The sequence below is a fragment of the Diorhabda sublineata genome, chromosome 4, assembly GCF_026230105.1.
Source record: "Diorhabda sublineata isolate icDioSubl1.1 chromosome 4, icDioSubl1.1, whole genome shotgun sequence".
In the NCBI taxonomy this organism is placed as follows: Eukaryota; Metazoa; Arthropoda; class Insecta; order Coleoptera; family Chrysomelidae; genus Diorhabda; species Diorhabda sublineata.
In genome coordinates, this window is record NC_079477.1 from 19,845,933 (window position 1) to 19,871,670 (window position 25,738).

General features: G+C 32.4%; 2 protein-coding genes across 6 annotated transcripts in view; both read left to right on the top strand.

The window, feature by feature from the left end:
* LOC130442468 (uncharacterized) overlaps nucleotides 1–25,738 on the top strand; it is a 501,073-nt gene that overhangs the window by 103,970 nt on the left and 371,365 nt on the right. For 2 of the 5 annotated variants that reach the window (XM_056776606.1, XM_056776609.1), the window contains exon 1: nucleotides 14,073–14,319. The exons of 2 other annotated variants lie outside the window; for them this stretch is intronic. The gene's annotated coding sequence lies outside the window, so the exon portion shown is untranslated. Of the gene's footprint in view, nucleotides 1–14,072; nucleotides 14,320–20,165; nucleotides 20,251–25,738 lie in introns of those variants that run through there. One more of the 5 variants, XM_056776610.1, reaches the window with a different exon arrangement.
* Nucleotides 3,128–5,269, top strand: LOC130443310 (anoctamin-3-like). The gene has a single exon (XM_056777877.1). The coding sequence runs from the start codon at nucleotides 3,128–3,130 to the stop codon at nucleotides 5,267–5,269; it is 2,142 nt and encodes a 713-aa protein (XP_056633855.1).

Consider the following 25,738-nt stretch of genomic DNA (forward strand, 5'->3'; position numbering starts at 1 on the left):
ATAAAACACGAACTAGAAGGCTACAAGAAATACGTACAAGCCACCATTGTAGCAATAGAGCCTTACCGATATAATATTATGACTTTGATAAACTTTGAATAAAATATACCACTAAAGACACCTCAGAACTTATCAAAAATCTAACAGAAGGTGTTTAATAAGCAGTGTTGTATGCAAAACCTAATGAGAACGATAAATAAGAATGAAAACTCAATTGATGTCACAAGGTCGAAAAACTTACACCCACAGAAGCAAAGGGTTATTGCCTGTCGCTTCCTGTACAACAAAACCACCTATAGGAGACATCACAAAAAAAAAGACAAGAAGCATCAACATAAAGTACCCAAGCATCGTCTTTAAACCTAACGAAATTAGTGTAAGTGAAGAAAATTATGAAATTAAGAATTTTTTTGTTCAAAACAAGATAAAATCAATAAAAACATTTCACTGCTAAAAGTAGCTTTTTAAATGTTTTTAGAAAATAGATTGAATTTTTTTCATTTAATTGCTTTAATGTTCTTTGAGCAATTTGAAAGTACGGAACTATCTTTCAACGTATCAAAAATGTGAATTTTCTTACAGTAACTGCCTATGCTTGTACACAGCCAATGTTTATTTATCGCAACCAGTATCTCGAGTCCTACACGTTTTTTATAGTATCTATAGCAATCGATCTTTTTGTGCCTCTCGAAGTTCAATTGAAACTAGGTATCTTCTAATAGTTCTTTGAGGTGATCAAGCTCTTCAAAATTCTTCCAGGAAGCAAAATATACTAGTCATAATAACAGTGGTAGCTCGTTTTTCCCCTGAAACATTGAACAATGGAATCACTGGAAATGAAACTGCAGATCACCACGCCAAATAAGTTTATAATAAGATTTCAGAATACCTAGTACAGCTTCAGGTGATCTTAGGCTCAACTCCAAAAATCTTATCCAAGAAAAGTAACTAGGAGAGAAGCTACGATAATGAGAAGACCTCGAAATCACACCAAACTCGCACACCGTTTTGTTATCTTCAGACAGTCGTCTTCTTTGTCTTAATTGTCATGCTGGTATAACCATCAAGCACATATTCACCGACTGCAGAAAATACTCCACCATATACCAACAATTTGAAGCCTAACTTCAAGGACATAAAACCACCCCACAGAAAGCAAGCGAGTTTTAAAGCTACTGAAATCTACCAACTTCTACCACTAAATATAATAAAATTCTATCATGATTTAAGGCAGTTTAGTTGTTGTTTATCTATTTGTAATTTTCATACTTTTGTTCTTTTGCCAAAAAATGCATTTGAGAAACAACAGATCAACTTTCTTCATGAGGCACCCGGTACATAAAATGAAATTAGAATACATTCGGACATTTCCTGGTGGTATGGAAAAAACTAATCAACTGTATGAAATGAGGTTAATAGAATTTTTTCTCGCAAACACGAAATATTGTATCTTGTAGGACTAATTCATTGTAGATTCTTGAGAAATACTTTGAGAGATAATAAGTATTTCAGCCTTCAAAGTTAAGGCCTTGTAACGAAACATTTTCTTTTTCATGGAACTCAGCTCTTTATTTCTGTATTTCTTGAATTTGAATAATTATGATTTATGTGGGTTGGAAAGTTACTGTATTCGCAATAAATAGAATTTTCCCCATACAGGTTCAATAAATATTTGTTTAGTTTTGCTATCTATTGCAGTAAAAATTTGGTAATTTAACAGTTTTAGTAAACTGGATATTTGATATGAAATTTATAAAACGAATGAAAGAAAATCACCGTTTGATGTACTCAACTGAAAATTAAATGTTATGTGTTAACGTCGTTGAAATTGGTTTTTGTCAATATTATTTGATTAACTATCCATTTTTACTGATTCCTAAATCAATAATTTGAAATAATGATAAATTAGTCTGTTGAAACAATATATTTTAAGTATATTTGATTTTTAGAACAATCAATTATTGATTGGTGTAACAGACAAAATTTTCAAAATATTCAAATTTAATGTATTGCTTTGGGTTTAAAGATAGTGCGAATACCGTGGGTTTTGAATGGGTTGGCTATGAAAATCAACGGTGACAGGAATCAAAGAGACAAGTGGTTCTGAATCATCATGAGTAAATTATATATTAATAAACAAATTAAATTTGAAGGAACAAGTGATGAGTGTGAAAAAGGTAAATTTAATAGGAATCAATTGAAAGAAACTGAGACAAATATCACAGACATAAAAATGTTAGACATATACATAAAAGTTCAGTTACTAATAATTCAAAATTTAGACATAACATCTAAACTAGGAAATGATGAATTAGAAATACATCATTTTTTAATTGATTGTGAAGAGGGGAAAGTAGAAAACGAAGAAAGGAACGAAAATGTGATTTTTATGCGGGAGATTCCAGGAGAATCAAGAATAAATGAGAAAAGTGTATAATAGATAAAATGGAACAAATGGTAAAAAATTGGAGAATGTAACTAGATAATTAGAAGAATCCATTCATAATGAAAATCGTTTGAGCGAAATCAAAAACGAAATAATACTAGAAATAATTATTAGAAATCGTTTTATTAGATTAGATTAGAATTAGAAACCCAAAATGGTGCCCGATTTTTCTCTCTAATTTCTAGTCAATATTTCTACGCTCCATCGTGTGCGATTTCTAATGAATTGAATATACGCATTGTGAGCAGCAATTGTTAAAATTAATACTGATAAGTATCAACGCAACAAGGTACTGTAGAAAATCGCACGTAATGGAGCGTAGAAATATTGACTTGAAATTAGGAAGTAGATTGCATGAAACTCCGTATAAGCAATCAGTTTTATTTTTATTTTTTTATTATTATGACGTATGTCAGTTTGATTTATTGAAGGTGTAATTACTAGTATATAATGGAAAATAAAGGTTTCAGCAATGAATTTTTGAGAAAAAGAATTGATTACGTGATTGTAGTGAAAGAAAAAAATTTACCACTCATTGAATTGTTTTTGAAAAACTTGAAAGATACTGGTATTTCGACTGTTGAAGTAGAAGGAATAAGTATACCCATGATTTTCATATTATTACATATAAAAGACAATGAAATAATTCGATATTTTGAAATATATGGAAAGGATACAGAAATGCAAAAATTGAGATTTAAACAACGCAAGAATCCTTTCAATTGGTTGTCGCATACACCATTATCTTATAATCCTCAGTTCAGAAACCCGCTAACTAGCGCTGACCGAATTATTCTTTTAAATAAAATATTAGAAAATATCAGATATGGACCTGAATTGCATGATAAAGGCTTATCAAATTTAATTAAATCGAACCTTGTTGCCGATTCATATCCACTCCACGATGCACCTCTTTCATTGAAATTGGAAGATATTAATTTACCTGATGATGGAACGCAAGTTTCTAATACCTATAGTGAGAGAGAACTTTTACATCGTTATTGGGCCAATTACAAAATGTGGAATAAAGAAATTCCCGTGGATCTAATTGAGGGTTATTTTGGAAGTGAAGTAGCTTTTTATTTCGCCTGGTTACAGTATTTTACCATTATGCTGACTCCAGTTGCAATTTTAGGAGTATTTGTAGTTATTGTGAGCTCTATTCTTGTTTATACTCAATATAATTACAGAGTTAATGAAATCTGCGAATCCAATAATACATACTTGTGCCCAGATTGTTTGAATCCGTCTCTTTGTGTATATAGACCTATAAACTTTTATTGCGCAATGGCTAAATGGACGTATGCTTTCGACAACTATCTAACAATAACATTAGCGATTTTAATGGCGTTTTGGGCTACAGTATTTTTAAATTTTTGGAGAAGAAAAACACACGTTTTAAAACTTAGATGGGGAATTAGGTCAGAAGATCCGGCACTGGATATAAGAAAAGAGTATGCTGCCAGTACTAATATGAGAAAATTCAATAACGTCTCAGGAATAGTTGAACCATTTGTACCCTTTTACAAAAAATTACCAAAACTAGTTTTTGTGTTCTTAGTGTGTACGTTTTTTATATTCTTGGATATTTTCGTCATATTCGTAATTTTGTACGTCAGAATGTGGACGAGAATTTACGTGGTGAGAAGTGACATACCTTTTTTTATGTACAATAAGAAAGCTGTGGTTCTAGCAACTTCATGTGTAGTTCAAATAACTTTAATCAATTTATTTTCTGCCACGTATAAGTCATTATCGGAATGGTTGACTAAGATTGAGAATCCAAGAACACAAAAAGATTTCGACAATTCTGTGCTTTATAAATTATATTTTCTAGCATTTGCTAATAATTATACTGTTGTGTTCTATACAGCTTTCGTGAAAGGAATTTTCTATTCAAACCCGCGTCACAGTACCAACGTGTTACAAAAGGACAGTTGCCAACCGTTATCTTGTATCATAGATTTGACGACACAATTATTTTTCTTGATGTTATTTAGAAGACCCATGGGGCATTCGTTGAAACTTATTTTTACAGTTATTAATAAAAGTTTGAGAAAAAGATGTTTTCATACTGAATTTGAAAACTTACCACAGTATGAAGAAGAATATTTATTAGAACGGACGAATAAATATTTTTTGATGTCTAATTATAATGAATTAATTATTCAGTATGGTTTCATAACATTTTTTGTGGCGGGATTACCATTAACCCCATTGTATGCTTTATTGAGTAATATCCTACAAATGCGACAGGATGCTTACAAATTGGTAAAAAACTGTAGAAGACCTATTCCGAAAGTGGTTGCTGGAATTGGTGCTTGGGATGGGATTTTATTAGGACTAACGTATCTCAGTATTACAACCAATGCTTTTGTATTGGCGTTTACAAGTCAGTTTGTGGAACGAGAGGTTTATAAGCAAACTCACAATAGTTTGAAAGGATTTGTCAATTATACTTTATCAGAATTCAAAACAAAAGACAATAAAGAGTACGATATCATTGGGAATAAGAAAAGTATATGTTACTACCTTGGAATGAGATATCCGCCGGGTCATGATCAAGAATATGAGCTAACAGGTGAATATTGGACAAATTTTACATGGAAATTAGTATTTCTCATCATTTTCGAACATTTAGTATTTACATCCAATACTCTTTTGTCATACTTCATTAAAAATGTACCTACTTCTGTAACAGAGCATTTGGCATATGAAAGGCAAACTAAAAGGGAAGCGTTAGTCAAGTTACCATTGGATCAGTCTAAATATATGGCGATGTCACAAAACAATCCTGACAGCGACATTGAATTATCATATTGAGTAATAAAATAGTTCATTATCAAATATCGTTTTATTTCTTAATCAGAATCTTAATCACATACTATGAAAGGATCGACCCACTTCCTCCGCCCCTGATCCATTTATAAATCTAAATAATTATTTATTTATCATCACGCCACATTATAACCTATTATTTGTAGACTGACATTAGAACTTGCTAAAGCGTGTGTAAAAATAAATCGTATTGAGCACGTCGCAATTTTTAAATACTTGCTCTTAAAAGAGTTGACTTCAACATTTTCAAAGATTTGGTGAATACATTAAGTAAATCCGCAATATCATATGACATAGTGAAAAGATTGTGTCATGAGCTTAAATGCGATAGTAGTATATCAACTTTCAATTTATCAAATACATGAGCAATCTATTGCGAGCATATCGCTGCGACAATTCTTAGGACCTCGGAACAACAGCTATCAAACACGAATATGTTTTAGTCAATTCTCGGCAGGTCATTGTCTTCCAGCACTGTCATTCATACTGATTCGTCATACATCGCATTCACTGCGATGAATATTAGTTACTCTGCATCCTTTAACTTATGAAACGAATCACACTTCACAAGTATCACAATTGAACGGAGCAGCGACCATAGCAATCAACGTTATTCGCATATACCAGAAAGATACGAGCTAGCACTAGCGCTAATTCTGGTAAGGAAGCGATGCTTAATTTTACATCCCCCAGATCCTCTTCCTACCGCTACGCATGGAAACAGCATTTGCATAATCATATAGAAGATTATTAGCAATAGGTAGTAATAAAAAATCAATATTCTACTGAGATATGATTTGTGTTTTTGGAAGCCGCTGGTTTAATCAATACAAAGGACCTAGGGAAGAGTAAAGCAACCTTTTTATGAGTACATATCAAACGAACAGAAACGCTCTCTCGAATTTCCCAAACTTATTTCTACTTTGAAATAGTCCATAAAAAATCTGTAGACACGTAAAATTTTCCATTGCTCTCGTTACTCGTGAAAATCCTCTGGCATTAAGTTACTCAGAGGAGAGTTGTAAATTTTCATTGATAAATAAAGTAGATACAGGAACAAGCCAAAATTTTGATTCCTGTTGAGAAATACGAGTTATACTTTTGTATTTAACTTGCCATATTTACACGCTTGGCCCTTTTGTGGATCACATAAGCACACTAAAAAACACCAAAATGTACTGTTGCAATCTTGATAAAATGTAAATATGCGTATACGTTACTCTTCATATGAAACAAAAAAGCATAAATTAGTGAGCTTATTACAAAAAAAGTTTATATTTTTTTACGTAGAGATTATTCAAAATAATAAATTTCCACTTGATAATATTTCGTAGTTTATGTCTCTTACTTTTAGGTTGCTTACAATCATTGAAAACGTGATCTATCGTAACAGGGCCGAAACAAAAAAGTCCCTTGAAAGGCTGGGCACACTAGCAATTCCGTCGGCACCTTGATGAACCTTCCCAACTTTTCCTAGTCCCCATTAAAGAGGTAGAAGTTAGTTTTTCTTAATCGTCTCTTTCCAAATGCCCTTCATGCGTTTTTCACCTTTTACATTGCTGCTATTCGCTTATAAATTCTTTCCTCTAACGGCTACAAAAGTACTACTGCATTTGTTGAATTCTTTGATGAATTTTGAGTCTGTTGTGTGATCACTTAAAGAAAAAAGTGGCTTGGAATTTGTTACTACCATATATTTGGACCAGAAGAGTGCTCAATTCTTCTTTTGCATTTTTAGCAAGTTTTCTTAAATGACGCTTAGTATTTTCGATCCATGCTGGACTGGAGTGAGGTATGAATGGACTAGCCAATTCTTTGCTATATCATTTTCCAGCTAAGATTTGTTTCCGCGCATAAATTGACCCAAGCTCTTTAGCTCGTTGTTTGCTCCTTTGAAATTAGTGCTATTGTCGGACAATTATTAGACCTTATTAATATAATTTTGCTACCTCCTACGACTCCAATAACATTAATCAATGTTTTTCTTTCTTCTTCCTGCTGTGTATAGGCATCATTGCCTGTTTTTCTTCACGTCATTGTCTCTGCTCAGTCACCTGGGAGGTTGTCACTCCATCTTTTCCTAGGTCTTCCAAGGCTTCTTTGTCCTGCTGGTGATTTGTCCCTTGATATTTTCACAATTCGTTCTTCCGTCATACGGTCAATGTGCTCGCTCATTCCATTTTCTTTCTATCCAGTACCCAGTCATTGATATTATCTATCCCGCATGTTCGTCTTATGTTTTCACTCCTTTCTCTATCCATTAGTGTTCTTCCCGCTATTCTTCGAACTATTTTCATTTCTGTAGTCTCCAATATCCGTTTCGATTTAGACGTCTCAGGTCGGGTCTCTGCTGCATAGGATAATATAGGTCTGATTGCGATCTTGTATATGCGGGCTTTTGCTTCAGTTCGAATGTATTTATTTCGCCAGATTGTGTCATTTAGGTATGCTGCGCTCTTGAGGCTCTTGTAGCTTGGTTTCTTACTTCCGTCTCCACGTCCCCGTGTCCAGATATTTCGATTCCCAGATATTTAAATTTCATTTCCTGGTGTATTATTTTGTTATCCACCACAAGCTTACATCTCATCGGTGTCTTGGAAGTAACCATTGATTTTGTCTTTGCCGCTGATATTATCATATTGAACTTTTTTGCTGTTTTGTTAAATTGGTACAGTAGCCTTTGCAGATCGTCCTCGTTCTCCGCCAACAGTACCGCATCGTCTGCATAGCACAGGATTTTGACTTCTTTATTTTCCATTTTGTATCCTCTTAGTTTGCGTACTTGTTTTATAATTTCATCCATCACTATGTTAAATAGGAGCGGACTGAGAGAGTCCCCTTGCCTAATGCCCCTATTTGCAGGTATCTGTTCAGTTAGGTCATCATTTATTTTTGCTTGGATTGTATTTTTTGAGTATATATTTTCGATTATTGTAATGACATTATATGGTATCTGTCTATCATAGAGAAGGTGTACTCTGTCTTTTAATTGTATTTGATCGAAGGCCTTCTGCAAGTCAATTAAACACATGAAGGCCGGTCGATTATATTCGATCGATTTTTCCGTTATTTGTCTTATGACAAATATTGCGTCCGTGCAGGATCTTCACGATCTGAAACCCTGTTGTTCATCTGCTAGTGAGATTCATTTATTTTATTTGTTATTATCTTTGTGGTTAATTTCAGCGTTGTGCATAGTAGATTTATTCCTCTATAGTTCTCGGGCATTTTTTTATCTCCCTTTTTAAATAGTGGAATCGTAATGCTATTTCTCCACTCATCTGGTATTCTGTGTTGGGCAAATATTTTTTTGATTAGGGTTGTTAGTTGTTGGTTTAACTTCTCTCCTCCATATTTAAGTAATTCGTTGGCGATGTTATCCGGACCTGGGCTCTTTCTGTTTCTTAGTTTTTGGAGTGCTGTTTCTATATCTTCCTTTTTTATATTAGTCTCATCACTTATTACTATCTCTGGTGTATTTGGCTCGGTTTCGGTCTCTTCTTCCTTGTATAGTTCCTCTAAATATTTTACCCAAGTATCTCTTTCTACGTGTCTGGTTCTGATGAGTTCATTTGCTTCTGTTCTCGGATTTCTTATTAATCGCCAGATTTGTTTTTGTAACCCATAGAAGTCGCTTTCCATTCTTTTGGAGAAGGTTTCCCAGTAGTTGTCTTTCATTTGTCTCACTTGTGTTTTTGTATCGTTACGGATTCTCTTGTATTCTTTATATGCTTCTGCCGTTTGTGACGACATGTAGTTTAAGTACGCTTTCTTTTTCTTTTTGCACTGTTCTTTGACCTTGCTGGAGAACCATAATGTTTTGATCGTTCCTTGTTTTTGTGGTCTTATAGTCCGAGTTCCAAGCGATTCACTTGCTGCTTCTATGATATTTTCTTTTAATCTCTTTCAACTGTTGTTAATATCATCATTTTCTTCTATCGGGTTTTTATCGATTTTCCCTTTTAAACGGTTTTTATATAGTTCTTTTATGGTTGTGTCCCACACGGATTCGATGTTTATTTTTTCTGTGTGTGCTCTTGGTTCTCTATTCCTTCCCAGGTTAAGTTTCATTTTGATTTTTCCCAGAAGCCAACTGTGGTCACTTCCTACATTCGTGTATCTGTGCGGGGTGTATATGTCTATTGGTTACGATGTAGTCTATTGTTGATTGTTGACCCCGGGAGTTACGGAAGGTGGATTTGTACTGTGGTTTGAGATCAAAGAAGGTGTTGTTGATTCTTAGATCACATAGCGAACATAGGTTCATCAGCAATTCCCCATTGTCGTTCAATATATTTTCGTTAAAGCGTTGTTTTACGCCTGGTATCACTTCGTTACCAATGCGTGCGTTAAAATCTCCAAGGATTATTATCGATTCATTCTGTGGTAGTGATTTTGTAATATTTTGAAGCTGTTCATAGAAACTTTCTCGCTCTTGTTTTGGCTTATTATCTTCGGGTGCATATATCGATATTATATTTAATAATTGAGTTTCTGTTCGCAGTTTAACGATTAGTATGCGAGATGATGTATATTGACATTCTTCTATGCTGTTTGTATATTTCTTGAGTATTGCCAGTGCCACTTCTTCTTTCGCACGTTCGTCCTTGCTGACTCCACTGTTTAATAATTAATCAATGTCAAAGCAATAAAACAGAACACTTGATTCCATTATCAATATTGAAAATAGCTTTCGAAATTACAAATAATAATGATAATTAAAACAATCAATAATAAATAGTTAAAAAACACTCCTCTTGCAATACAAAATTATATGATTTTTTCTCAAAAATTCAATTGAACTTGTGTAACTATTAACAATTTAACCTGTATCTGGTATGTATATAAAAATGTATCTCATACACTTCATGCAAAAATCTTTTTCGGTTTATTAAAATGAATTATCACAACTCATATTGTTTACTTATAGATACTATAAATTACTAAAAAGTAGTTGAATAATTATTATTAAATGAATTAATAGGACTAGATAAACTATATTACCTACTCCAACAAGCATTTAGCGTAAGCAGGTATAGGTCAACAATTATTATAGGAAAATATAGTATTGTGTACCTATGCCATATTTATTTGCATATTGCTGCAAGGATATGTATTGTGTTATATTTACGAGGGCTGCTACTTAAGTTTTGAGAATATGTGAATATATCAAATCTGACATTGCTATCATAAAGTATTACATTTTTAATGATCAACGTTCTCAGAACGTGTTGCCATAGAAGTGTTATTTGAGATGTTTGTAATTGTCTGCAACATCCATCTTGGTCAAAAATGGAATTAAATCGCGATCATTTTCGTGCGGTAGTTTTCTATGACATTCGACGTGAATGACGATAAAAAACTATCTCGAGCCACTGGCTTTCCAATTTCAATTGCGTCGCACTTCGCTACAGGATGAAATCTGTCGTCAAAAATCAGTTTAGATAAAAACGTTTTTGAACAGTCAAAACAGGAAATTGATGAGTCATCTGATGTACTGTACTTGTATGGCACCCAATGATTTCTTCATATTCATACAGATTGATATAAATTGCAAGGTGAACGTTTAGTCTTAAAGAGAGGTCGAAACGTCAAATTTCATCTTACAAAAATTATTAAAAAACTTCAACAATACAATACCGCTGACTATTATTTTTTAGTGTATTTCAAACAATAATTTCATAAATGATTACTTTGTATAAAAATATTGGAAGGGGATGAAATAAAAAATGAATGTCTTTTTCAGTGTGTATTCATTTACAAAGCAATTTACGATAAATGAAATGAATAAATGTGTATTACAAAATGAATGTTGTTCAATTCGACCTATTGCGTATGTATATGCACGGCATGTAATAAGATCCCATTATTTTAGAATTTCAAGAGTGCGTAAGTGTGATCTTTATTGATTATTTAGAAAAAAAAAACGAAGAAATCGCCGTTCAATATTAGAAGTTGGAAACTCTCTGAACAAATATGTAGAGTTAACAGGAGATTGTGTTGACAAACAAAATATTTCTCAAAATAACTTTTTCATTGAAAAGTCTCGTTTCTGTCAAATTGCCCTTGTATAATTGATATACTTTATCTTTCATCTCGTGTTGATTTCATCAGACTAAAAGTTATTGGTGTCGAACTTTAGCAGACACTTGTCATTGTTGCGATGAGCCAACACGCTTCTGGTTGAGACCTTTCCGATTGCTTCTCTAAAAATAACTTTTTAAACTGTTCAGTTAACTGGCCAAGCAAGCAGTTAGTAAAAGTAGTTTTTTGTTATTTTTGATCCATTGGCACAACTGTTGAGATAAAAGATTTTCATTAGTCGTTTCAATTCAGAAAAAAGATGTCACATTTCTACTACATCAGCGACAGCATGATGTGAATATAGATATGAAACGGATGAACTACCACAATAGTCCCGTATGATTGAAATTTAAATCAGAAATTAGAAAAGGTCTTATTGTTTCAATGGCTTCATTTTTACCCCAATATGATAATCATAATCTTCCCACCTCGTCGGAGCTTTGCTAAAGTGGAGGGACGGTGTTAAAATGTATCCCCAGAAGGGGTAGTTTACGATTTTACGGTAATATCTTTTAATGAATATGCAATAGCGAAAGCATCGTTGTTATTAAAGTTTGATAATATTAAATTCTGCATTGAATGAGACTGGTCGCACATTTTTCTAGCCACTAGTTTCCATACATGGAAGTTGGATCAGTTTCCGATATTTTAGAAACATTTTCGTTTTAACTTCAGGTTTTTGGTAATTATCTGAATCAATACATTTATCAATAAAGTGATTACTTTTCAAGAGTAATCAATTTTGTGTAGAATGAAACCAAAAGAGAACTTTCTTGACCAGCCATTTCCGTACAGTATCACTTTAATTTAAGATCATTTCTCATCATAATTATTATCAATGAAGACAGTTTGTTTAACTTCTGTTGAGCTATTACGTATATTTTGGAGGATACGCGGAAATATAATATTGAAAAATCGTTTTTTACAGAAAACGATGAAATCCATACAATTGATAAAAAAATGGAGGCATAATGAAAAATACAATTCTTTTTATCAATTAATGAGGATTCTTTTATAAAATAAAGGAAATTGTTGAAAGTAAATGGAAAACTAGATCATTGGACCATTCGACTTCTCTGAGTCTTTAATATCCTCTTTGAAGTCTATCCCCCCATATATGTAATCGTCAACATCTGGCTCGTCAATCTTTTCAACTGGAGGGAGTTGATGCAGAATTCATGAAGTTGGCATGAATCAACGAGCACTTAATCCCAGCCAAACGACACCCACACCCACAACCCTTGTTACATTTGCAGAAAATTATATAGAGAAGTGACTGAGGAGGTGCTTCTTTTGAGGTGTTAACAGGATCAAGACCAAGCTCTGAAGGCTGCCATCCCCAGTAAAACGGATCCATCTGATGTCCCAACCACAATTGTACTTGGGTACGTTCTAAAGCAGTGTTGATGGGCTGCTCCGGATGTTGTTAGTAGGGATGCGAGGCTGAATTTAGACAAGTGATCAGCAGGCAAATGAAAATATATAGAAAAATATATATATAAAACTCTAAGTATCACAGACAGACTATAGTCAAAGTGGAAGTATATTAACAGTGACGAAGTAGGACACACGAGAAGAGTTTGAAATATCATTCATAACAGACTTTGTAAACAGAAGAAGATTGAGATAGTGAGGTCACATGCAAATAATGAAAGTCCCTAGAATGGTTAAACAGATATGGAAAAAATATTCGAAGAAAGAGAAATATCACCGGTAATATTAATAAAAAAATTTGAAAAACATTTTACAGAAATTGCAGAATGTAGGTATTATCTTTTATTAGGTTGAACTATACAATCACCCCCAAAGACTCCTACTAAAATTTCTTAAATTGGTACAATCAATTGATCACAGGAGTATCGTCTCAACCCCTTAGATTGTTCCAATAACTAATTTTTTACACATTTTTCCCATGCTATTACTGTTTTCTTTGTTGTCCTGTAGTCTATTCCACAGAACGGCTCAGGTATCACAAAGGGTTAATTCGCCCCACTTTAGCAAGTCCGTCAGTTATTTTATTTTCTTCATTCATTTGGCATAGTGCATTCAACTTGTCCAGATATTCTTGAACCATCTTTGAAATTACGACATAGGAGCTCAAAGCTCTGATGGCTGCCTTGCTATGACCCAATATGATAATATATTTTGGTTGATAATTCTTTTCCAAGTTAATATGGACACATTTTTCTATTACATATATTTCGTCTTGAAAAATAATTTGGGTATCGCCTAAGCTTTCGGGTGTAAAAACCACCATAATATCGGCCATATTACGAAACCTGTTTGCGAGATGGTTGAGGTGATACATGCTTAGAACTCACTCTGTGTAGTACAATAAATGTGAACTTTTCAAAGAAATGTATGGTTTTTACATATTCTTATGTAGAATAGAACTTTTGGCACTGTAGTATATCAATATTCATATGATAAGAAAATGGACTTATATCAACTGAGAATTAAAAAGAATTTCTATTTTTCAGTAATCCGATTATGGAAATTCAATATTTGTGCGTGTGTGTTAACCTTTTATCATTATCTTTACAGATTATCTGTAGATTTGATTTGTACTATAACCGCTTCCTTTTTCTCATTTCGTTATTTCCATTAGTTTTCTTATCGCTAATTATAGTAGAACTTTGGCTAAATAGATATCCATTAAAAATAGAATCGTTGCTTTAAAACAGATGGTGATTTAACTAAAAGCAATTTCTTTCGATCATTATAGACGTTCATAGCTCCCCGGTTTAGTGTAACGTGTGTCGATAGCGTTCAAATAATTTCAAATCGGAATTCGATTTTTTAATAATTTATAGGAAATATAAATTTTATGCTGTGATATAGTCAAGTAAACGTTGTTTTTAGTTTTATGTAGTTAACAGTGTTGAAAAGTGCAATTCTGGGTTTTTCATATACACCTTCAGCAAAATCTAGTCCTAGGTGATATTTTGAAGGTAGGATTTTATATATTTTCTCGTCACAAGGTTAATTCAAACCATACACATATTGCAGTTGTTATCAGGTATTTTTTCACCTTATATCAATGAGGATTCGATTAAATTTGTTTTGATGTAATGCTATGGTGAATGAAGATAGAGAAAGAAAAGAAAATTAATATTATGAATAAAGTCATGGCAAAATTTTAGCTTCATCTGACTTTATCTATAAAAAAAACATATGAAAACTTCTGAGAATGATATGGGACATTAGATGTAAAATAAAGATACTAGACATGAAGTTGTGTCCATCCAACACAGTGGTTCTCAGTTAATTACGGCAAATCGCCCTTTTCTGGACGTTGAAAAACACCTATTTATCCAATCACTCTTAAATGAAATGTGAGAAGTAGAATATAAATAGGTATATTTTGGCAATTTTCTTTAAACAGTGAAAGTGAAATTTTTTACTGAGATCATTCACATACATTTAATAAACAGAAATACATGTTTTTTAAATTGTTTTATATTCGCAAGTCACTTCTGAGGCAATAATCCAAATTATTTCTTCGATTTATGAGAAGCTGGGAAAAAAATTAACTTAATAAAAACTCTATATCCTAGAGATGCTAAATTTTGAAATACATAAAAAACAAATATTTATAATTGGATGTATATGACTTTATTGTTTATTATTATTAAGATTATTAAGATCAATACTCTTTTGCCTGCTTTTTAGCCAATTGTCGAAGCATTTCTTCCATTCCTATTAAGGTACCTCCAAAACATGTTATTTGACCTCTTAGTTTATTTTTGCGGGAATAAAAATAAATTATTGGGTGCAAAACAAGACTGTACGGCGGATGACCTATCAATTCGATACTTTGACTGTTGGTGGATGTTTGTCTTTTGCTATTAGTTCTCCTGATTTTTTGAACACAAATTTACCGTTCTACGTTGCTCTAATGTACCAACTGTACCAACAAATCTTTTTGACATGCAAATGTTCATGCAATATTGAATATATGCAAGTGGAACTAATGCCCAAGTATGCCTCGATCTTACGGTATGCTACATGAGGATCTTGCAATATCAGTTTACGCGCAGCATTGATGTTTTCTGGCACAACAGCCGGTTTTTGACGACCTTCACGAAATTCATTCGCGAAGTTCAATCGCGATTAAATTTGAAAAACGAGCAAAGTGTTTCATCACTAAATGTTCAAGCTAGTTGATAGGCACACTGCTGTTGGTTTAAGTCACGACAAAATTATGAAAAAACACATCACCCATTCTATAAACATCTTCCACAAACTCAAAATTAAAAGGTTCCTTGCTCATATCAGGTCAGTTTTATTATTTAAAACTTAAAACTATTTTTTGAAAGTTAAGCACTGAATCAGCTTCTTAAGAATCAAATTTTTATCTTATGAATATCAAACCTAATGAAATAATTCCTTCGAACTTCTTTATTAATACTAGTTTTCGAATGCTTTGCTTCAAACACTCACTTAAACTAGAACCAGACTTGTCGAGAAATTCACCTACCTATCAGTTAAAAAACGGTGGAAAGCGTTTCCTTTGGATAGCCAGCTCACAGCCATCTTTAGAAGTAGAGTTCGAATTCTTCATAATTTTAATGACAGGTTGTGAAAAGTAGGAAGACTTAAATCAAGATCGGTTGCTCGTTTTTGAATAATTTACTCTCAGTAAATTTTTTAATTATTTTCGAAAGAATTAATTGCTAGATAAAAATCGTCTTTTGAAAATTGATCCGAGTCTTCACACTTCTTCTATTTGAATCAATTATGCATGAGCAACTACACTTCAGAGGAAAGGAAACCAAGAAATGTCGACGATAACAGAAAAGATAGGCACAAATTTACCTACTTGCTTCTTATTCTCTGTCCATTCAACCAAGCAATGAGTGCATTATATCCTATAAAAGAAGAATTCGTAACAATAACCTCAAGTTCATTTAAACATTTCATTCAAAAAGAATGAGAAATAAGTAAGAATTTTTAAATCTAATGAAGTAATTATTTTTCTCAGTTTTGCAATACCTCTCACAGAACATTAGTTCTGTAAGAGGTATAGTAGTAGACTAAGTATTTTGAGTAATTCTTGTCCAACTGAAATTATGAGGTTTGAGCGTTAGATATCTAAAATCTAATCGCTAGTGTACTTTAGGTTCTGGTTATTTTTTACATGTAACAGGTATTTACTTACTCTGCTTTATCTGTTGTTTTATTTACTCTTACTCAAAAGGTTACTTCTGCTTGAGTATTCTTAATGGATCGTTTTTGTCCAGGATCTCGACATTCACGTGTTGATAGTGTCGATGTCCATCTCTAGGTCTCAGTGAAGATCATTATTTCTGCAGAGCCCAGGAACACTTGTTATGCTTCTTAATTCTTTGGTTTGAAATATCTGACTAGCGGAGCCCCAAAGCTAGAGTTATACCAACCAAATTGAAAAGTATGTATGAAAACTTTGCTAAAATGATTCTTCATGTAAATGAATTCGCCTTTCAACTATTATCTACATATTTTCTCAAACTCCATTTATTTCATTTGATAAAATTTCTCCCATAATAAAATATTTCCATAAAACCTTATCCAGATTGGAATTGTAGAGTTCAGTGAGAATAGCTGAGAAAAGTCAGTGACTTCCGCTAACCGGCATATTTTAATGTAATAGTACTGTACAGGAAACCTGTACCAATAATCTTGAGCAGTTATCGTATTTCGAGGCTGCTCAGAACGTTGTCTATCGCCAAAGCACCTGGTGGATGCGATTTTTCCACGTTGTCGTTCACGTCACTTCATGGTATTTTTAAATCGGCGGCAATGATACTTTTTCCTAGACTATGAACACAGATAGTTCCTTGGTTTTACTCATCTTAAAACCTACAATTTTGAATTTTGATAAATGAAAACAATTCGTACTGAACTTCACAAAAGAAACAATAACAAACAAAAGAAATAATTTACAAGGTATAGATTAATCAAAAAATCAGCCGGTACTTACAAATTTTAACTTGTATTACTCACCGGCAAAATATACAGATGCTCTATTTTTGAGTCAACAAATAACGGACACTACTATTTTTGGTTTGTAAGATACTATTTCGACTTTTGCTTGACAATATGAAAGAGAAATTTATTTAAGTGTAATATTTTGATATTTAGTTGTGGGGTGGGTAAAAACTTTAGATCAGTAGTGGATATCAGAGCTCGCATTATTTTCTATTAAATCAATTTCATTTTCAACTATTCAAATATATCTGATTTTTGATGTTTTGTTCTATATTTCCTCAGTTTTTAAAATAATCATGATTCAAGGCATACATTTCTCAATGACATTTACCAAGGGATCAGTCTGGATCACTTCTTCCACCCCTAGCTCATTCATAACGTCACATTATGCATAGAATACACTACAGAACTAGAGAGTAACATCTCAGAAACAAATTGGACAGTGCTGCACAACGTTCGATGATTTAATATTTGCGGTAAAAAAATTCACAAAGTTTAGATCTATTGGGGAACAATAGAATATGACTTTGTGAAAAGTTGGTGTTTAAATGTGGTTAGAACATACACGTCGAACACTTACAACTGCTGTCACACAAGAAAATATTAAAAAGTCTATGTCCGTGCTACAAAATCGATGTATGACAAACGCTTGAATATGGTGGTTCTTCAAACCACAATACACTATACACTGTGCACGAATTGGAACAGTTGCACATAAGAAAACTCGAAAATATATTCACAGTTGTCTTTGAAGATAAGAGAAAAAATATTCTGTTTCATAGTTAGTAACAATGGATGTGTTATATAACAGAGTAAAGGATGGAAACATCGGGGTTCATTTTCAAAACACAACCTCTGCCAGGAAGGTTATGTTAATCGTAGTTTAGGATGTTGAAGTCGTATTTTAGTGGGATTCCTTCAAAAGGGTCACAATTCCCATGCCAATTTACTCTTAAAATTGAGTTAGGCATTAAAAAAGCCGGAGGAAGTTGGACAAAAGTATTCTCTTGCACAAGGAAAATGTAGCCCGCCACAGTTTTGCCATTGCAACAGCCGCAATAGCTCAAGCATGCTTCGATTTGAGCATAAGCAATTACTGGCTTTTTCCAAAACTAGAAGAACATTTGTATCATTAACGATTTTTTTGTGTAATGAAGTTATGTGTTCGGTAAATTAGTGGCTTTCTTTTGAGAGACGTTTACCTCAATGGAAACTTTTGGAAACTTTGACAGTTTTTTCCAGGAATACAGCGCATTATTTAGGTTAAGCTAGAAAATGGAGGTTTAAAGCAAAATTTGAAGAAAATTGAATTGTTGCCAATTTTGTTGCGCCATATTAACTTTTCGCGATAATTTCGTACCTCCATAATTTTGATTCCTATTAATATTTCGTATTAGAGTATTCATACTAATACGTAATGATACCCTGATAATAAATAACTCATAAACTGGAGCTGAGTTGAGGCATAATTATGATTATCCATATTATATATTATTGATGCAGTGAAACAATCTACCACATCAAATTTATAACAGATTTATCAAAACGGAAGTTTACACGACAGAGGCTGAGGATCGTCCAACAATTCAATCTGTTGACCATATCTATTAATGATATTAATAATAAATTACAACAAATGAAATTCAACTTCCGATCTCCAAAGTTGATATGAATATAATATTATACATATACAAATAAACTAGTCTTATTGGGAGAATGATTTTATTCATGTTTTTGATTCTAAAACTACTGATTATTACACCAATAATAGTAATTGTCATCGCCATCTTTTTCTTCGTATAAGCAACATTACCTGTTTCCAAAAATATTACCAGTACTGTTTCAAAATTTATGTTTTGCGGATGGTCTCGTTCAGGATATTTAGTATGTATATTTGAGGCCAGAAAGATGTTTTCACGGCATTCGCTTAAGATTAAAATCATGTCAATTGAGTCTTGAAAAAAATATTGTTTTATCTTTTAAAAGGTCTCTACAAAGAATTTTTTTAGAAAAAAATAGAAAATCTGAGCTCTATTAAACTAAACTCAAGATAATTGGAACTACAATAGCAGGCTTGGATATAAACAACGGTTTTATTTGTTACATTTAGCAAATATGTCAAGAATTGACACCAGGCGACTTAATAAAACATTACTAATTGCACACAAGACAGAGTATAAATACAGGTTATTCACCCTATATAACAGTCAACACTAATTGAAGTAAGGTAATGATAATTAAACTCATTACTTAATAGTCAAATCATATTAAGCCCTAAATTAAGATGAAAGAGGATGTTTTGAATTTCTACCAGTTAAAGATAGGTTTTGAAGAATAAAAGATACTATATCATACACCAAATTGTGAATTCTATTATTATTGATCGAGTACCAAGATTATTTCGCGAGTGATATAGCCCCGAGAGGAAAAAGGTATATATACAATTTTCCCCACTAATAGACAAATTTATGGCAGAAAATTATTTTTTATAAAAATCAAGAAGCACGGAAAGACAAGCTAAAGTTCATTTACTTTTGAAAAAATTATAAGGCTAGCTAAATATCAAAATTGACATTTGAACACAAAGTTTTATGTTGGTGTTTTTATTGCGAATTAACTTGTACTACTCCTGAAATAGTTAGTAGCACAAGCTAGTGAAGAACTATTGCAGGAAAAATCAATAGTTTTGTACCCTAAAATCTATGACACTCTTAAAAACTAGTACAGAATAAAAATGTACCTGTGATTACTTAAAATATGTATGAATCTGTTCAAAAACATTCAAGATAAAAAAGCTTTTAGTCTGTATTTCCATTATTCGATATAGAGGGCCACGCTGTTGCTGAGAGACATCCAAATTTTTCAAGTTAGAAGCTATCTTGAAAGGAAAAATGCCATTCACAAACCCTAATGTAAGTAACTTTTCCATTCCATAAAAACCTCACTCTAATATTCAAAGATTCCAGGCTGTTTTGGCAATAAGAGTAGCCAATGCTTGTCGTGGTGATGAACGTGTTGCTTTCCGATGTAATAACAATAATAACATTATTATAATTAATATTTGAACGGAAAGGTAGTAAAGCAAAATATTGGCCAAAACACAATTTTTCAAGTGTCTAGTAAAATGGCAGATTATTTAAAATCAGCAAACCCCACATCTTACACAGGCTACAGTTTTAGAAGGTTTCTTCTACTATTTTAGCCTCTGGTGGTGGAAGTACTCCACAACTAAAACAACATTGGGGTTGTAAATCAACAGCGGTAGCTATCTTGCAGGCAGCCTTGTTGTTAAAAAACATCAACTTCGCTGGATACATCAACAGTTGAAATACTACTTACAAATTCTCCTTCTACAACTCTCGTTGTACCTGCTCCTGGTCCTGCTACTGTGAATAACATTGTCGTCAACATACCCACCTCTAATCTTTCTGATGCGATATGCCATAATTGCACCATCAGTTATAATTTCCATAAATAATTGATATACATTGAATTTTGCCCTAATTTTGAATTTAGCATAATTTCAAACTAAAATTTTGTTGTTAGAGTAAGTATGGGTTTTTTCTATAATACTATCTTAAAATTAAACAAAAATTAAATTTTTTCATAATTGACAAGTGGTTGATAATAAACAAATTATTAACCTCTAGTAGCTCTAAGGTGATGAATGTAAACTTCATAGTTGGCTATACGTGCTACGAAAATGACTTCTATGACTAGTAATGGAAAAAGGAAACTCGTTCATATTTCTTGATATAAACTAAATCTATATTCAACCTCAATGTTTGCGAAATATTTCGGAATGTATTGGAATCATGCTTCTTTTTACCATTTTATTGCAGAATTTTCACAAAATGCGGCTGTAGTAATTATAATAATTATTATCTACCATGCAAGGTTTCGAAAAAAAAAAGAGACTGCAGGTTTCATTGAGTGAAATACTAATATCGAAAATTTAATATAAATGTCACGCTATGTTTTCACAAGAATGATTGCGCAGATATCGTCAGTAATATCCGTCATGTCATGTTTCGTGGAATAACGATGGGGTATTTGTTATTCGTACGAATTCAAGTGAAAAGTTTTTGTTGGTAAGATATTTACATTTATTTTGATATAATTTTATATCATATTTCACAGAATGTATACGAGGGTGGTTTGACTGAATTTGAAAACATTTTGGCTACGTTTATTATATGGTTCGTTTAATTATTTTCCTCCTAGTAATTTTACTTAAATCTGATAGATTAATTTCGGTATTCATATAAATTATTTTCGTTGTAGGTTAAATACAAGAAAGATTAATTTCTAGTTTCAATCGAACATTATTTTTACCTAAGGAAACAATTAAAAAACTTGAAAATGTTAATAATATCCTGAAAATAATTTGTCCCAACAATTTATTGTCTAATCCGCAACATTTACCTATGTACGTTCGATTACTTTCTGTTCTAAATAGCAGAGTATAGAATTAAAAAGAGATTATGTTGAATCAAACAGATATTTTTTGTAAAGTAACGTTTTCACTGAAAAGTTATTTCTCCGTTGAACCGCCATCATATAACATGCTAGGCTGTCTTCATAACATGATTCATTTCATGGAAAGATAATTTTTGCAATGTCGATAACACTAAATTGTCAAAATTGCATTTAGTACTCGTTCATAAATTGAGACTGCACATAAATGTTAGGCGCTATAAAATTACTGGGTAATAAAAACACAAGGAAACAATATTCGTCTCCGTTAATATTCGTCTCCGTTAAGCACCATTTGGTGATATATATTCCATTATAGTAAATCAATCGATAGTATTTTCAACAAATTCTTAGTAAACATTGACAAATTCTAAAGATTTTTTGCTTAATTGGTAACTGGAATATTATTATTTTGCTTACACACATAGTATACCCATATTACTATTTGCGTATAACAGACACTGACATGCATACAAATATAATTTTGGTTTTTTTCTAATAGATGGACGGTTATTTATCCGTAGTCATTCATGCTCATTCAACGAAGCCGTGAATAGGATACTTATAGAAATTGAGAAATGTTTCTCTTTTGGAGATTTCCGAAGGACAGTTCCGTCACATTTTGCTTTTTTACTTTTAAAGAGTAAAAACTGCAGCTCGGGCTCATCAAAAATGGTGTACTCTTTTTAGCAATGAGTGCTCAAATTAATGCCAGTGTCAGAATTTGTTTGTTCCAATCGTTCCAAAAATTTTAATGAAAAAGAACATCACCTTCTTTCAACGGCCAACCGTTGAAAAAATTGACAAAATTCTTGAAAGAACAAGTTAGACTGACAAAATTCATTTCGCGACAGTGCTTTATAACTAAACGTGGAATATAAAACAATTTACATAAGATTGGATACCCAAAGAAGCTCGAAAGTTGGGTTTCTTATGAATTAACGGCGGAAAATTCAATATACAGGACAATTATGCCATATATATCTACAGATTGAATACATTGTATACACCACCACACATCAACACTCACGATTACACTGTAAACATTTTACCTTTAGTTTCTGAAGACGTTAACTTGCCTATCGAAACCCACATCAGACAGTGTAATCGTGAGTGTTGGTGTAGTGGTGGTGTAAACAGTGTATTCAGTTTGTATATCGCCAACGGTTCCAGAAATTCCAGCTTAGTTATATCTTCAGATGTTGGAGATGTTTGAGAAGAATCGAGTATAATATTGTTTACCCGGTAAAACTTGACTGTACTAACATTAGTGACGCGTCCTGGAGACCATTTTTTTGTAATTGAAACACTTCTCTTTCAAATAATAGAAGCTTGGCTTATTTATAATATTAGGATCATTAGTATTAGTTGTGTCACTTCTAATCTAAAACCAGAACTTGGCACTGGAAGCAAATACGAAGAATTTAGTTCTCAACTATGCCATGAATTTAATTTGTGTTTGTTGTCGGTAAAAATTTATTTTTGAAATTCACTGTCACGTAATTTATTTATTCGAATTAGAATTATTTCCATTATTCAGTTTAATTACAGCGATTTTAAGGGAGTGTGTATGCTCACAGTGGGTATTGGAAAACTATTGTGCTAGTTCATGCTTAATTTTAAGTCGGCAATACACAAATATTTTTCATATTGTTATATTGAAAAAGTGTTTTTATTTATAACTATATGAAAAAAATATTATTAGACATATTACTCAAAGAATTCCTGATATAAATCAGGACATGTGATTAAAAGCTAATTTTTTTCATGTGAATTTAACATCTATCATTCATCGTTTGGGAATTCAACTAGAAAACGTCGATTTGGTTTTTCCCAAAAGTTTCAACCAAATACCAATTTATTTATATTCTTTGTATACCATTCGCTATTCTTTTATCAATAACAGTTCTAGACTAATTGAAACATTTCAATATACAGTATATATTGGAAGAAAAGTAGATATTCACCTATTTTAACTATTTTGTAAGTCAAATAAGGAAACATCTACATTTTGAAGATATTTTTGGTACATACTTTCTTTTGGACTCTTATTAAGGATTTTTTTATGAAAAATATGTAAACCATTCGATTCAGAATGCTTCTTGATAGTTATTATGAAAATTTTACAAAATTTTAACAGAAACGTATTATTTTGTTGGTATAAAAGTTTCTGTAAAAAGTGGAACGAATTGAGCAATTTCACAAAAAATAAAATTTACTTTTAACACAAACATGATACAAAGTTTTTAGTATAACTGTTTCATTTTTATAATTTTTACCTTATCCTACTCCTTACCTTGCTGCGATATTGATTTTATCGTTTTTAGAAATGCCGTGCCAAGTCAGGTATGATTTCCTTCGAAAACTATGAGTACCACGTTTCACTCCTGCTTTGCTGCAGATTGCTGACAGATTGCCGTGGAACGCTACCAATCTCACTCCAAAAACTCATCGCCTACCCAACCTAACCTAAGTTGTAATTTTTGGAACTGTTGGTGATATTGATACTGAATACACTATTTACACTAACAATATACCAAAAATCACAATTAGACTGGCTGACCCGCGTTTCGAGTCTTGAGAGACTGAGGTAAACTTATGATAACTTGGTTATCAAAGCGCGCGTCAGATATTGTAATTGTGTGTGTGTTGGTGCGGAGGCAATGTAAATAGTGTGGTCAGTTGGCCTAACATAACCTAATACTGGAACTCGTAATTCTCGAAGGAAGTCATACGGGGCTCGGTATCTTGAAATCAATATCTCGGCGAGGCTATAAGATTTTAGAGCGCAATTGATGGTACCACTCTACAGCACATATCCTAGCCGACACAGTTTTTAGAACTATCATTCTTACACACTCACCTTAAAACGTGATTTTCCACATTAATTCTAAAACCTCGGAAGTGAGCCCTTATAGAGCAGCACTGTGCTTGACAAGTATAGAGCACTTATTTTAAAGGTAAAAACATTACAGCTCAGTGATAACTATTTTTTTGTGATCCGGGAACTTTTAATTTACAGACATGTACTCTACTGATATATTCGAATGATTACAAAAAATCGACTGAGCAGTATGATATTGCATTTTCAAATTTTCTCATGTAACGCAGAATGTAAAACGTCGGAGGAAACTTCAGCGAAAATGTCGTTGGCATATCGATTCTATTTATTAATTGTGAGAAACAGAATTGTTTCCGAATTAAATTCAATACATCAATATTCATTTAGAATCTATGTAGTGTTGTCTCAATGCAGATATTACATTCAATGCAAGAAGGCCAAGCAGTAAAACGGTACTTTTAATTAATAAATATATATTCGCTCTATCCATTTATATAATCATTTTCTCTATAACATATAGGGTATCCTATTACTCCAACATATTTTCTCGTTTCTAAAATATATTCTATATAATATATTATAATTATTATTATAAATTAATTTTCAGTACTTTGCAGAATTGCATACAATTGATGTAAAAATTTTATCTACCCCTGAAGAAATGTCAATAGTGACACATAGTTTCAATATACAAAGTGAATAAGATCTTGGATTGATTGTTTTCTTCGATTTTTTAATTAAAGGAGGCTAATGGGATACAACTTTTCTCAAAACCACCCATCAGAATGATTCGATGGCATGAAAAATTCCATATTCCATATTCATTTTTAATATGTTAAGTTATAGAAAAATCAAATTTCGGGAAATAACGTCATAAGTTGATGAAAAGAGAGTCGAGTAAATTTAACGATACTGTAAGCTGTTGGCGCTCTAATTAAACATTAAAATTATTCTTTTAGAAAGTCTACGTTCAATCAAAAATATTTTCCTATTAAGGTTTCAGGTAACAGGCTAATCCACAAATACCTGAAGGTATTAAGATAATTTTATCCCTCTATACAAGGCATGAAAGGTTTGTTTTG